This window comes from Phalacrocorax aristotelis, unplaced genomic scaffold, assembly GCF_949628215.1.
Source record: "Phalacrocorax aristotelis unplaced genomic scaffold, bGulAri2.1 scaffold_255, whole genome shotgun sequence".
Taxonomy (NCBI): Eukaryota; Metazoa; Chordata; class Aves; order Suliformes; family Phalacrocoracidae; genus Phalacrocorax; species Phalacrocorax aristotelis.
Genome location: NW_027441123.1, coordinates 38,283 through 52,893, shown reverse-complemented (window position 1 = coordinate 52,893; position 14,611 = coordinate 38,283). Strand labels below are relative to the sequence as shown.

At 57.7% G+C, this 14,611-nt stretch overlaps 1 protein-coding gene across 1 annotated transcript; it reads left to right on the top strand.

The window, feature by feature from the left end:
• The first annotated feature begins 1,424 nt into the window (after positions 1–1,424).
• LOC142050905 (uncharacterized) lies at positions 1,425–12,385 on the top strand. The gene is made up of 16 exons (XM_075080118.1): positions 1,425–1,493; positions 2,110–2,216; positions 2,649–2,736; positions 3,000–3,107; positions 3,955–4,007; positions 5,986–6,092; positions 6,335–6,419; positions 7,169–7,236; positions 7,820–7,881; positions 8,048–8,088; positions 8,345–8,438; positions 9,022–9,106; positions 9,675–9,787; positions 10,374–10,541; positions 10,902–10,991; positions 11,654–12,385. Exons 2-16 carry the CDS (start codon positions 2,110–2,112, stop codon positions 11,783–11,785), a joined length of 1,401 nt encoding a protein of 466 aa, XP_074936219.1. The 5' UTR covers positions 1,425–1,493; the 3' UTR covers positions 11,786–12,385.
• The last annotated feature ends 2,226 nt before the right edge of the window (positions 12,386–14,611 follow it).

The window sequence follows — 14,611 nt, the reverse complement described above, 5'->3', positions numbered from 1 at the left end:
GAGCCTAGCCTTAGCATTAGATGGTGGAGCCCACGATGGCAGCACCCCAAGGGCTGCGGAACCAGACAGCCTTTCTGGGAAGCCCAGAGGCGGTGGTCCGTCAGAAGGGAACATGGGTCAGGGAGCTCAAATTGGCAAGGGCAGAACAGAATAACGAGGGGCGAAACGCTCAAAACTTCCCCGTCGACAGTAACCAATGTGACACAGAAGGACCCCCAACAGAGAGCAGCGAGATCTAGAACGGGGACGCGCACGGGCTGAGGAACGGGGTTTCCGACAGGCCAGTCACACAGGCTCTCGACACCCGTTCGACAGAAACTTGGCAGCAGCCTGGGTGCCGGGAAGGTGCTAAGCCAAATTGTTCCCTCCGCTCCTGCGGCCCCACTACCGGGACAGTAAGGGAGGAGCTCCAAAGCCTGGGAGCCCCGAAGAGCTGGCCCAAGGCTTGTTGCTCGACCCGCAACCTGGGCCTGCCATCTGCCCGGCTGCCGCAGTGTCACCGAAATCAGGAACAAAACTCCGTAACATCAATGTAGTGATATCCTGAAGAAAATGGTTCACCATTTCATTTCATTTCATTTCATTTCATTTCATTTCATTTCACCTGGTTCACCAACTTCATTCTGCTCTTCATTCTGCTCAGCAGCATCTCGCTGGCAGCTGAGGATCCCACCCGGGCCGAGTCCTTCCGCAACCAGGTGCCCAAGTAGTTGTGAAGGGTTGGGATGGGTGGGGGAGACCTCATGGAGACACCCAGCTCCCAGGTAGGCAGAGATCCGCTTGCCAGATGTCTTGCCTAGGCAGGTAGCTGTGATTTCACGCCTGCCTCTGCGAGGGCAATACACTCTGGGAGAAGAGCCTGGTTCTGTTGTCCGTTCAGGGCACAGCTGGGACAAGTTTTTACTCCTCCATGTCTCAGTTTACTTCTGGGTGAAGAGATCCACCTGACAGGGAGTGCGAGATTACCTTGGTTCAAGGCTTACTGGGGATTGGGATGTCTCCAGTCTGGACCGCTGGTGTGTGCAGCACCCTGAAATGCTGCTGGCATGGAGCAGTGGGAGCCACAGGTCTAGCCACACAAGGCACAAATGGTTCTGCACCCGTGCAGTGTCTAGCAGGGACTGGGGGGTCTTCCCAGGGCACTCAGTGTTTTTGGGCATCAGATGCTTTCGAGTGAATCAGGTCAAGCCTCGCTCACTTGGAAACGGAGAGCGTGGTCCCAGGCTGCAGGCTGGGTCAGGCGCTGGGGAGAATCAGCAAAGCTGAGGAAAGTTCAGGATTCTTCTTGGCACTGGGTTTGCAGGCTCTGTTGAGCTAGATGGGCTCCCCAGTCCACAGAGTGGGGGGCAAAACCACAGTGCCAGGTTGTTTGAACACACTGGAGCATTTCATGTCACCCAAATCTCATCTGGCTCTGGTGCTTCTGTCCCCAGATTCTGGGATACTTTGACATTGGTTTCACCTCTGTCTTCACAGTTGAAATAATCTTGAAGGTGAGTCCCTCTGCCCCGTGGTCCTGGCTGTGTGCATGACCCAGCACATGGGTATAGACTGTTCTGGCCATGGGCATTCATGCTCTTTCAGCACAAGCTTGAGGTCCCAGTGAGGCGAACGTGCTGGCTGATCCTCGTGTCCCCAGAGTTCATGCAGTCTAGGTGGTGCTTCACCTGCCCCAGCGGCCATGTGTCCCCTCCAGTGAGGTCAGGCAGCCAAGTCAGCTGTGCTGTGGCACAGGGACAGATGGGCCATGGCACCAGCATTTCAGTTCTGACATGCCCTTAACAAAAACTTTGAGAAAGAGGAAGCAATGGAAGTCTGTGGAGTAAAACAGTAATTCAAGCAGCTGCTGCATGTTGCTCCCACTCCAAGGCTCTTTACTCTTCTCCTCTTTATGACCTCTGAATGACTGGGAAGTGTTTTGTCTCCAGCCAGTACGGTATAGAGGATTCAGCTTCCTGCCTGGCTGCAGAGGCAGAGGCCTGAGCAGGATAGGGCGCTCAGGCCATGGAGCTGTGAGAAGCCCCTCATGCCTTGTCCGCCCCAGGGCTGTGGAGGGACCATGTCCCCAAGCCCTGCCTGGCCTCTCTCCTAACTCCTTCTGCTCCCCAGATGACAGCCTATGGTGCTTTCCTGCACAAAGGCTCCTTCTGCAGGAACTCTTTCAATATCCTCGATTTGCTGGTGGTCGCTGTCTCCCTCATCTCCATGGGAATCGAGTAAGCACCTCCACACTTCGCAGGGTGGGCACTGGTCTGTTTAGCCTGGCAGGGCAGCTGGGGTGCTGCAGCTCTCTGTGCTGGATAGAGAAGGAGCAGCAAGCCCACGGGCTGGACATTAGCCCATGTGTTAGTGTCCATGAGGTCATGCTTAGGGGGACAGGGCACGGACAACTGGGAGGCAGGGAGGCAAACTTCCTGAGTGTCAAAAGGGAAGATCTGGGTAGGAATTCAACTTGGAGCTGCTTTCTCCAGCTGCCTGTGTCCCTTGGCCTTATGTGGGGTGGTGGCTTAGCGATTTACGCGTGTCTCTGCCATCCCTTGCGCCTCACCCCCTGGTCCCAGCCTGGCCTCCATGGCTGCTTGGTGGGGCTGTGCCAGGCTGGCCTGGGCAGGGGAATTGCCCCATCGCAGCTCTACCTTCCTCCTCAGGTCCAGTGCCATCTCAGTGGTGAAGATTCTCCGGGCGCTGAGGGTACTGAGGCCTCTGCGAGCCATTAACAGGGCAAAGGGGCTGAAGGTAAGAGGGAGCCTGAGGCTGGGGTCCTCGGTCCGTGGGAGTCCTCATGAGAGGTTATGTGGCATGAATCATGCCCTGCGGGGTTTGCGGTGCCAGGAAACCAATTCCCACTCCCCATCCGTGGAAGGGGTCTGCCCCATCCCACTGCTCGCAGCAGGCTTCCGCTCTTCCTGGGGCCCATCTGTGCAGTGATAGGGTGTGGGACACGCAGCGGGGGCTTGCAGCAGGCATGCTCATGTGTGCACTATCATCGACCTCTGCAGCACGTGGTCCAGTGCGTGTTCGTGGCCATCAAGACTATCGGTAACATTGTGGTCGTCACAACGTTGCTGCAGTTCATGTTTGCCTGCATCGGGGTCCAGCTCTTCAAGGTGAGACGTGTCTAAGGAGGGCAGGAGAGATGTTCTGCTCAGGTGTATCCTAGACATAGCCCTTGGGGATGATGTCTCCCAGTGTTGAGGTCAGCACAGGCTGTACTATCTGTGCTCCGCAAGAAGACCTGCCTGCACTAGACCTCCTGGCAGAAGACCCTGCAGTGGGAGGAGGGCAGGAAACACCCAGGATACTGTCAGGTCCAGACAGCACATGTAAGGGGTCTGGCTGCCTCACCCCACTTAGTGCCTCAGTTTCCCCTTTTGAAGGCAGCAAGTGCTTCTGACTTCCCCTGCGCTTTGGATGCAAACTGTTTCCTTTTTTCACAGCACCGCTCTTGCTCTCGGGGCCTTGGCTGTTCCAAGGCAGAGCTGGCTCTGGCTAAGCTCAGCTTTGTTCTAATAATTGAGCTTAAATTCCCGGCTGGCATGGGGAGAGCTTTCAGGACACCCTGCAGACTGAGCAGACTTGTCAGCATACCTTAATTTTTAGTTAATTCTAGGGTTACCGCTTTCTTCCCTATTTTCCAAATAGTTGGCTCCCAGATAGGATGAACTAGGTAGGTCTCAGCTCAGGGCTCTGGAAGATTTGTTCCCAACACTAGGCAACATTTACTTGTCTCAGCCTGGGATTGACCCCAAGGTCTGCCATGGCTCCTGCAACACCCTGTGAACTGGGTTGCATTGGCATGCAAAGCAGGGAAGCCAGCGGTGGTGAGAGGCAGGGGCCAGAGTTAGCACAGAGGCAGCGTAGGGACTGACTGTAGGCTGTGAAAAAGTCAGAACTCCCCAGGGCTTCTGAAGTCACAGCAAAATCGTAGCCTCTTCTGATCTCTGTTAAATGCAGGGCAAGTTCTATAGATGCACAGATCCATCCAAGATGACGGAGAAGGAGTGCAGGTAAGAGCTGTCTGCAGCTCAGCCCCAGCAGGGCAGTGGCCAGGGATGGGAGGGGGCCACTTGTGTTCCTGCATGGGGATGTTGCATCCAAAAAGTGGAGCTGAAGCCTCATGCTGTTCTCCCTCACCAAATCAGAAACAAGCACAGGGCAATCTCCCACTCCCAGGGACCAAGGAGCCCTGGGCCAGTGCTGCAGCAGGTGGGCTGACGGTGGCCCTGCCTGGTGACCACTGCATCGCTTCTGCCGCATCAGCTACGTGGATGGGGACCCCACACAGACTGAGCTACAGAAGCGTGTCTGGTTGCACAGCAACTTCCACTTCGACAACGTCTTCTCAGCCATGATGTCGCTTTTCACTGTCTCCACCTTCGAGGGCTGGCCAGAGTGAGTCTGGTGGAGCACGGGGCCTGCTGAGGGACTGGTCTGTGCTGGGAGCAGGTCACTGCCACAGGCCTTTACCATGGTAAAGAAGGAAGAGCTGCCCAGGCTGAAAGCAGGGCTAGCCATCCTGGCAGTGGCTGTGGAGCTGACAAGGTCATCAGCAGCCTTGTCCCACTTTTGTTGGATTTGGGATGTCCCAGGCAGAACCAGCAGGGGCAAGAAAACAAACAGTCCTTGCTAACCAGATGTACCGCTGGGCGCCTGACAGCACATTCCGGTCTACTGGCCCTTTTTCTTCTTGGCCCACAAAAGGGTTCCGAGAGGAGAACCGCTGCTGGAAGCGGCTGTCTCGTGGGGCAAGAGCAAAGCCCCCTTTCCAGCACCCTTTCTGGTTTCCCGGGGGTGCCCAGGAGAGATGGAACCCTGCCCGGCAGGCCAGGCCAGGCAGCCGCCTGGCACGGGAGCGTGGCAGGGTTCAGCGCGCCCACAGGCACGGGCTCCCAGCGCCTGGGACAGCAGCAGCCGCTCTGCCCCTCCCGGCTCAGCCCTGGGGAGCCCCAGTGTGACGTCAGAGCCACCACTGTGAGCTCAGAGCTGGCCACCCGCACAGCCCTGTGGCGCGTGGGGCAGGAGCCCACAGATGCGTGTGGCTGTTGCCCGGGCAGGTGCGCTCCTGCTGAGAGGCGGCAGGCACGTGGCTGCTACTGGAGCTGGTTTTGCCTGGGCAGGCCACGCTTGCTGGGGCTGAGGGGGAAGAGCTGAGCGGGGAGCCTGCCTTGGCCCAGAGATGGCGAGGAGAAAGGCCCCCCAGGGAAGACACCAAGGGGCCTCCAAAGGCTCCGTTGGGATTAATGCCAGACAAGAGCTGGCAGGGGAGGCAGCGGGGCCGAGCTGCTGCCAGGCCAGCAGGTATGAAGTGGGCTGCTCCTGCCTGGGGCGTCAGGTTGGGGGGGTAGCAGGGCCGTGGCCCAATGTAGTCAGTGGCGTCAGAAGCCAGTGTGCAGCAGGGGCCTTTGGGGAGGGGGTAGCCTTGTGCTGCAGGGGTCAGAGCCCACCCTGATGCACAGGCAGATGTTGCTGCACAGGGAGGCCAGCCCCTGGGACCTGACACTGCCCCCGCCCTTGGGATGCTGAGGCAGGGACCTGCCTGGCTGTGGTGGGGCAGCTGTGCGGGGAGGAGAGGGGTCGGGAGAACGCCAGTGACCAGGGAGGAGGTGGGTGGCCCACGATGGGGGACAGCAGCCTGTGCCCTCTCCCCAGACAGTCACCGAGAGGTGTCTGCGAAGGGGCAGTTGGTGCCAGGGAGCAGGGAGTGACGGGCTCAGAATAGGGCTGTGCTGCCGGGTGGGCGTCCCGAGGCGGGGGACTGCTGCAGCCAGCTTGCTTCCTCTTCTCCCACTGCAGGCCTGTAAAGCAAAGGATGGGGAAAGGAGAGGGACGAGGGCCTGGAAGTAGCCCGGCTGTGCTGCCCTCTCTCGCTGCTGCTGGGACAGCCCGTCCTCTGTCAAGGGCCTCTGCTCAGGCTGCTCCTGCCCGCTTCGGCTCCCGTGGCGTGGGGATGGTGGGCAACCGGCATTTGTCTTTTTCCTCCCACAGGAACCTATGCATGGAGGTGGAGCTGGTGATGGTCCCTTCTACCTCAGCTCCCTGCTCTGCCACGCAAGGGCCTGCCAAGTGGCGCAACAAGGCCACAGGAATTGCAAGTAAGCTCAGCACTGCTGCTTGCTGTGAAGTCCCCTGGGGTGAACTTGGAGAGCTGCGCTGTGCCAGAGCTCTGGCCAAATGTCACGAGAGGCAGGAGAAGTGCAGGCTGCCCCAGGGAGGGAGGGAGTGCGTAGGACTGGGTGCCCGCCTTCCTGCAGGGAGCTCAAACACGTGTGGCTGGGCATCCTAGAGAAGAGACCTCAAGAGACAGGCCTAACTTTTCTCTGGCTTTTTTGCCCAGGGGCGGTCCTCAGCCTGGCTTGGCATCCGGCAGGTGCCCTTGTCTCCCTGTGGAGACATCTGCTGAGCACGCGCATCTTTGCCAGGTACGTACTACCTGTTTCTGCTGTGGTGGGGGACGGGGGGAGAAGGGGAATGTCCCTTCCCCCAAGCAAGGGGGAGAGCAGAGGGTGTTCCCCACCCAGCAGCGCGGGGCTCCTGCTCGTGCGCCAAAGTTTGTGCGGTGCCCGTTCTCGGGGAGAGCCAAGAGCAAAGCCCCTTGGCAGCCCCACTCCCAGGCGTTTGCCGGAGCCCCAGAACCCTCCCGGAGATGTAGTAGGACAAACCGCCGTGTAGCCAGAAGCTCAGGAGCACAGCCAAGCCTCCGCAGGGCAAGGGTCTTCCCCAGCTCTGGCAAGAGACCACACAGGTCTGGAAGGAAAGCCAGACAAGGCCCCTGCGCTTCCCAGCTGTGCGGAGAAACACCCCTAAGAGCAATCTGTGTGACTTGCAAGTGAGAACAGGCCTGCTCTCTCAGCCAAAGGGAGAGAGCAAGGTCCACACCAGAAGAACTACTGAAAAGCAGTCCTCATTTGCTCAACCTCTCTACTTCCCTGCATGATTTTCATTCCCTTTCGGAAGGTGCTCCTGGAGCCCTTCGTTTGGGGAAGATCTGCCGGCAGCGTTGAACAGCGTGGACAGAAATCGTGTTCGTGCTGGGCGCCAATCTGTCAGCTCTCTGTCAGTAGCAGGCGTGCAAAGCAATGGCTTTAGGGCCTGAGGAGGGAAATCCACGGGTGAGGGGGTTTGCCCAAGACTTGCAGCACTGACAGCCACAGGACTCCCTCTTTTCCAGGCAAAAGATGGGCCCGCAGAGCAAGAGGTTCTTGAAAGTCTTCTTCCTGTGGCTCCCAGTGGCTCTGGGTGAGTTTTCATGAGCAAACACAGCCTGGCTGTGCTGGATGCCAGCTTTCCTTTTGGGCCAGTATGTGTGAAACGCCCGTGGTGCGGGTGCGTCCTGAGGAGGTCCTTGACTGGCACTGGCGTTTGGACTACCGGTAAGACTGGTAGCCTCCCAGCTGTGCTGCTGCTCTGGCCACTGGGCCAAATGGCTTGCTTAGTCTGCAAGTCTGTGAGAGAAGGGCGTAGCTCTTTCCAAGCCTGAGCTGGGGATTCCCAGACGGGAGGGGCCGTGCAGGGGGACCCATGGAGAGGTACCTCTCCTAGCCCATGCAGCCCAGCCTCGGTGCTCACCGAAGCAGTGAGGGGAAATGGGGAGTAGCTCTGGGGCACCGAGCACACCTGAAGGCCACGGCTACGCAGTCCCCTCAAGCCTGGGCTGATGGCTCCCGGTCAGAGGCGCGTCCTCTCTCTGCACCCCACGTTCCCCACCTCCTCAGCTCACCTGCTGCTCAGCCCCAGGGCACCAGGCAGGCGACAACGCAGCTGCAGGGGGATGGCTAGCAACTCCGCTAAAATAACCGTCTCTCGGTGATGTGAATTGCAGCTGGTGCTTACTGCGCGACCTCGCTGCCGGTGTGGACAACGCAGGCAAAGGGACTGATAGAGGTCAGTGACTCGTTGCTGGCAGTGGCTGGAGGAATCACAGGCTGTGCTGCTGCCACGCAGGCTGACCCAAAGAAGCGGCAGCTTGTGCCTTCCTAGGGAAGCCTCTCCTGGGAAGCCGCGGCAACTCTGGTAGCAGATGCTCTAATGGAGCATTTTTCCCTCCCAGGAGCTGACACGTGTGTCGTCGGCAAACCTGAAGATGCTGTGGTAAGAGAGGTTTCCTGAGCTGGAACTGGTTCTGTGCAGAAGCGTCAGCCGACCTCGTGCTACCTGCACTCACTTTCCTAACAGCCAGGGCTCCCGTACTTCCCTCCTGCCTTTGCCTTTTGCTCAGCCTGGTGCGGAAGGGAAGCACTGGCAAAGCAGGGAAAGCACACGTGTCTCTCTCTCCTCTTGCTGAGCTCAGACGCTCCCCAGAGGCGATGGGCCGCTCTCTGACCAGATCGGCTTTCCTGTCGTGCAGGAACTTGCCCGTTTTGGTGGCGGAGGAAACCCAAAAGACACGCTTTCTGCTGGAGGAGGTGGCTCGGCTGAGGGCACAGATCCGCAGTTTGAAGGTGATCCTGCATTTTGGGGAGGGAGGCTTGGCTGGGCAGAACCCCTGAGAACATTTTCTTCAGGATTCTTGGTGGGGTCAGACTGCTGACTGCAGCAACCCAGCCTTTGCCCCAGCAGCTTGCTGGGTGAGCTTCTGCACTGCACAGGCCCCTCTCCAGCCCCAGTGTAACAAGGCCACTTCAGGCAGCAGAGGACTCCTGAGAGCCTTGCCTAGGTGCGCTGGTGCCTCTGGCTCCTCTGAGCAGGCTCCTGAGGCGGTGGTGGCACCCAGGCACACGTACAGTGCCAGCCATGGCTTACAGGGCCTGAGCCTCTCCCCCTCCTGACTTGGAGAGCACAGAGGGTGTGGACGGTGGTGTGGGGACCCACATCAGCACACCTTGGGGTCATGGCCATGGCCATGGCCACAGATAATCTTCCTAGTCCTCACGGCTCACGCCAGCAGCAGAGAGTCTTGCAGCTCTGTGGACAAGGCTTGCCTTGCCTTCCTGACACTGACCCTTTGCCTCTGCGGGCACTAGGAGCCATGCTGCACTGCCTGCTGATGTGTTCCTTTTCTGTGTTGATTTCTGGCGTTCCCAGGAAGCTCAGGAAGTGAACCAGGCAGCGTCCAAGAAGGCTTTGGGTGCCTACGTCGAGATGTCTGACTGGGCCCTGGAAAGCTCTGGTATGGACACAAGCAGCCCAGTCCTTGCCCTGCGCTTGCCCCTAGCACTCCCCAAAGGAGCCCGTGCTCCAGGCGCTGCTCTCCAAAATGGGGCAGCTTAAATCCTTCACGGGGTCCAAGAGCAAGGCTGTGGCAGAGTGGGTCGCTCAGACTCCCTCCCAGTCAAGCCCTCGGCCTCCACACAGGTGCCCCTGGCGCTGCCCCCGCACGTCTTCCTGTGCTGATGGAGGGGCTCTGCTCCTCTCCGCTGCATTTGCAAAGGGAATGGCTGGGCCGTCCTTTGCTGCTCATGCTCCAAGCCCTCAGCTTTGGTCTGCTGTCATGCTCGTGGGCGCCTGCAGGCTCCCAGAGCCCTCAGACCTCCTCATGGTGCTGTGAGAGAAGCACTCACCAGGGATGGGGCTGCCGTCATTGCTCTGTGCAGCTGGGCACCCCCCCGCCCCCAGCGTGGTGATGAGGACAGGACTGACAGACATGGAGCTGGACGGCGGCGTCACAAATACTCCTGAGCACCAGCTCCCTTCTAGTCTGCGGCCTCTAGCAGTCATCTGCTCTCCCTTCCTTACAGGTGCCACCATTGACAGGCAGAGAACTTCCGAGACCTACGACTGCCAAGAGAATTGGGGCTGCAGGGTTTTATGGTTCTTCCGCGCTGCCAAGCCTCCTGAGACTATTTTGCAGGTATCGTAGCAGAAATCTTCAGGGAAGGTGTCCTTCCTTCCCGAGAAGTTGGGGACTGACCTCAGAGGCTCTCCCCTCAGGCCAGTGGTACTGGTCAAGCCCACCGTGCTGCTCAGGTTCCGGACACCAAAGCTCTCACACAGGGCTGGGCTTGCTAGAGATCCGTGGTTCCCCTGGCGAGGTGAACAGAGGTGAACTGCTGCATCTTGCCCACAGTCCTCTGCCACAGCTGGGTGAAAGCCTTCCTCCCTGGCGACCCTGGTTCCACACTCACCCCTAACTGTGCCTTTTTGTGGGTGGAAGGTGGCGGGTGCCCTGCAGAGCCGCTGGGCAGGGACGTGTTTCTGCGCGGGCCTGACTACGATGCTTTCGTAACCACTCTTCTCCTCTGCTCCCTAATACTGAGACCCCCTTTGTCAGGCAGGGCAGGGGGCCTCCTACTTCTGTCCAGTTCCTCACAGGCGCCTCAATTTCAAGCTGAAATAGGCCCCACAGACATGCTGGCGCCTATGCTTCGAGCTACTTGGGCAGTGGTGTTGGCCCCAGTGCTCTCTCACACTTCACTGCTGTCGCGTTCTGGTTGCAGGCGGATGTTTCCCCAGGAAACTGCTGGCCTTTCCAAGGGCATCAGGGCCAGGTGGTCATCAGGTTGCCAGCACGAGTCCATCTGACTGCCGTCACTGTGCAGCACATCTCCAAAGACGTGTCTCCATCTGGGACCGTCATCAGCGCCCCCAGAGACGTCGTTGTCTTTGTAAGTCTCTGCTGGGCGCTTCTGGCGGGCATCTGGCCCTGGGGCAAAGCCAGGACAGGGCCCTGCTTGCTTTTGTGCATCTTCTGGGGTTTGTGTCCTGATCTCTCGCGAGCACTGCAGTGCCCTCGCAGGATGCTTCAGGGGCTCGAGAGGTTTCATCCCTCTTAAGGTTTGTTCTGGCCAAGCACCTCTGGGTTCTTGACCAAATCTCAAAGCGGAGACTGAGCTCCACCATACCCGGTGCTAGGCTGCTGCTCGAGCCCCAGGAGAGGGTGGGTGGATAACAGGGCTGAGCCAGCGCGTACCTTGCCTCTCTGTCGGGATGAGTCTGAGCGGCTCTCCTTGTGCTTTGCCCCTGAGGGAGTGGATGCGGACGGAGAAGAGGAAACTCTCCTTGGGACGTTCACGTACAACGTGGCAAAAGAGGCTATTCAGACCTTCCCTCTGAAGGTACGCTCCACGCACGGGGACGAGATGCCAGGGAGCACAGCAGGTTTGCCTGCAAGTCCATGGAGGAAGGGCACACATGCTTTCTCCCTGGGCAGAGGGGCCCAGGCCACCGTCATGAGAGAGAGACCTGTGGGCTTGGGAGGGCTGAGTAGCACGCGGTGGTGGTAGCAAGAGGGTAGCAAGGGCAGGGTCAGGCCCGTAGGAGCACGAGTCCCGAGAGATCCCTGGCTGCGCCTGGTGCCTTCAGCAGAGGCAGCTGCACGTGCGCCCACTCCACGCAAGCAGCGTCTTTGTGCCGTGGAGAAACAGGGCGGCCTGGTGGCGAGAGGCGTCGGGCAGCACTGTCGCTCCATGCTGCGGCCTGCTGGCAGGCTGGACAGTGTCCTCTCCTCCCACCATAGCTCGCCCCTTCTCCCGCGGCGCTCTCACGCCTGCCAGGGGGAGAGCAGGCACAGCAGGCAGCGGGAGCTCGGCGGGGTTGCACACCAGGTGCCCCACACGCAGGAGCGCCTCCCCGGCCTCCCTGTCAGCACAGAGCAAGCAGCAGCGGGAAGGGGCAGAGGGAAGGGAGACCGAGCCCCAGCCGGGCCGGCATGCAAAGACGGGGTGATTGCACTGCCGCTCTTAACACCCCCGTTTCCTTTTCCCACTCTTCTTCACAGAACGCGCCGCTTCCCAGAGCCTTTCCGTCTATCAAACTTCTTGTGAAGAGCAACTGGGGAAACCCAGCGTACACCTGCATTTATCGAGTGCAGGTTCATGGGAAGATGGCGCAACCGGAAAGCCCCAGGTGAAACCAGAGAGAAAAAAAAAGTCAAACATGAGAAAGAAGAAGAAGGGGAGGAAGAACAAATAAATCTAAAAGATGTGGCAATTGAGATGGCTGTAGAACTGTAGAAGATTTGTCTCCAAAGTGGGGTGCTCAAGACGTTCCACGCTGCGGGAGGGGAATTCGGGAGCGTGTGGAAAATGTTACAACTTCTATGCAATTTTTTTCTTAAAAACGAGGAAGATAGGAAGCATTCCCAAGACTGAATCTAGAGAGGGGAGGCCCAGCCTGTCAGCGCTCCTCCCGCCGCCCCTGGGGGCTCCGCAAGTGGCCCCAGCCCAGGGCAGGCCGAAGGGCCCGGCTTCAGTTCACAAGAGGGCGACTGGCCCCGCCCGCCGGCCCGCGCGGGCTCTGCAGGAGCTCCCCCAGGCGCCCGCCCACCCTCTTCCCGGCTTCTCAGCCAATGGCGCCCGCCAGGCGGGGACAGGCAGGGCCCCCCGCCAACCACCGCAGTGCCCCTTCTCTGGCCCCGCCCCGCTGCGGCCGCGTGCCAACGGACGAGCACGTTGCTACGGGCGCGCCCGGAGCGCCAGCCAGGGCCCCGGATTCGAGTCCCGCCGCTGGGTTCGAGGCCCGGCGAGAGGTCAAGCAATGAGGCGCTTGCTGGCGTGAATGCCTCACGTACCAGCCAAAGGGCTGCCCGCGCAGGAGGGGAAAGGTTGTTTAATTGGAAATTGTAGTTATAATTTGGTTTTAAGTACCGGTGCTTGTAATAGCTGTTTTGGTCAGTTATTAAGAGAAGAAGAATTTTGCCAAGTATGTTTTCTTGTTGGGGGGGTCCGAGTCCCCTGCCTGGTTTGGAAAGGGCTTCGAGTCCCCAAAGTTGACCAAGCGGGTTAGAGTCCCACTGAATGGGGTTTGAGTCCCCAGTTTGGCTACTTGTCTTGACTGGTCTCTGAATTTTGGCGTGGTTATCAGAATATGGATTTATTTTTGCATGTTCGGATCAGATAGTTGTTTTGGAAGTCACATTTAACATGGGTGGGGAATCGTCTAAAGGCAAGGTCTTAAAGAAGTCACCTCTAGGGCGTTGACTGAAGCATTGGAAGGGGGGTGGGGGTGGGTTCGATCCCCTCACAAGGAAGCAGTTAACTGAGCATTGTAATCATTGGTCGCCGATCTATACTTTGAAATATAATACTATAATACTACTATATTAAAATAATATGTATTATAATGCAATAATACCATAGTGCAGTTGATGATGTTTTGCAAAAGAGAAGGAAAATGGGATGAGATCCCATACGTGGGTTTGTTTTTCACATTGCAGAGCAGCGGTTGGAAAAGGGGAAAAGATCTCGGATCAATTACTAAGGATGCAAATGTTTTGGCCTTAGAACAATGTTGGGACAAACCGCCCAAATGATGTTGTTCTGCATGTAGTACTGGTAAAAGGAGGTGTAAAATACAAGGGGCTGGTGGAAGAGGAAGATGATGTAGGATGATTAGTGGCTCCGGGACAGGGAAGTCTACAGGGAGGTAACGATCAGTGTGGAAACAGGGAAGTTGGACAAGTGGATATGGGGGTGTAAATGGTGGTGCTGAATCACAGAATCACTAAGGTTGGAAAAGACCTCTAGGATCATTAAGTCCAAGCTCCGACCCAACACCACCATGTCTCCTAAACCATGCCCTGAAGGGCCACATCTGCACGTCTTTTAAATACCTCCAGGGATGGTGACTCCACCACCTCTCTGAGCAGCCTGTTCCAATGCCTGACCGCTCTTGCAGTAAAGAAGTAGTTCCTAATATCCGATCTAAACCTCCCCTGATGCAGCGTGAAGCCATCTCCCCTCGTTCTATCGCTAGTAATAGAAAGTGAAGGGGGGTCGGAATTTCAGTGCTGTAGCAGGAAGAACCAGGAGACGGGGGGCAGTGCTACAAGCACCCTTAAGGCAGGCCGTGGGTCCGACAGGAGGGTGGGTGCGGGTTGAAGTACCCTTCTCAGTAGCAGGCTGATGGGCTTGGAAGGAGATGGCTCAAATGTATGGGGAAGACGCGGCAAAGGTGGCGAAGGTATTGGAAACTGTTGTGGAGAACCATGACCCAGAGTGGAAGGAGATACAGGTGGTCTTGAATATGTTGTTGAGAGATGAGGAGCAGAGGCTGTTGTGGCTGAGGCTGGGGAAGAAGCAGAGAGGGTTCACGCTCAGGGTGCACAGGCAGGAAGGCTGGAGGATCATTCTTGCCACCACCGATCTGAATCGGCACCTGAGCAGTCAGGCACAAAGGTTATTGTGAACTGAATATCAGAGGTTGATATTGTGAGGGGCCTCTAGGCAAGAATGCACTCAAGGACGTAATCTCTGCGAGCATGACGGGGATGCAAACGACCTAGCAGCTGGCGCCAGTCGAAACCAAGACAGAAGGAACTATGGACATCTCCATCTAGATAAGAGTCACAACACCCGGTGAAACCGACACACCTTGCCACACACTGTGACAAGATTACTTGATGGGCCAACTCACGACCATATGTGGAAGAAGGACTCAGAGTTCATGGAAAGGACAGAAAAAACACCCCTTCAGCAAAGCACTAGGGACCACCCGATACCTCTTGAGGGGCTTCTGAGGGACTTAAAACGCACGGGTAATTAGGAAGCAAGTGTTAGAATTAGTTCCAGGAAAGCTAATGCATATGTATATAACCGAGCAATCTAAGCTTTGTCTATCACGCCTTGCGGTATGCACGCTAGGAGGAATTATCCCCTGTGCGTCTGGCACCATAATAAAGAATGCCCGCTTCTTCATACTACATTGGTGTTACGGAGTTTTATTCCCGATTTCGGTC

What these genes read in the sequence shown, in the direction of transcription:
- LOC142050905 (XM_075080118.1), top strand. Translation starts at nt 2,110, where the DNA reads ATGACAGCCTATGGTGCTTTCCTGCACAAAGGCTCCTTCTGCAGGAAC. An exon ending in CTCATCTCCATGGGAATCGA is followed by an intron (nt 2,217 to 2,648) that starts GTAAGCACCTCC and finishes CTTCCTCCTCAG; the next exon opens with GTCCAGTGCCATCTCAGTGG. An exon ending in CCAGAGACGTCGTTGTCTTT is followed by an intron (nt 10,542 to 10,901) that starts GTAAGTCTCTGC and finishes TTTGCCCCTGAG; the next exon opens with GGAGTGGATGCGGACGGAGA.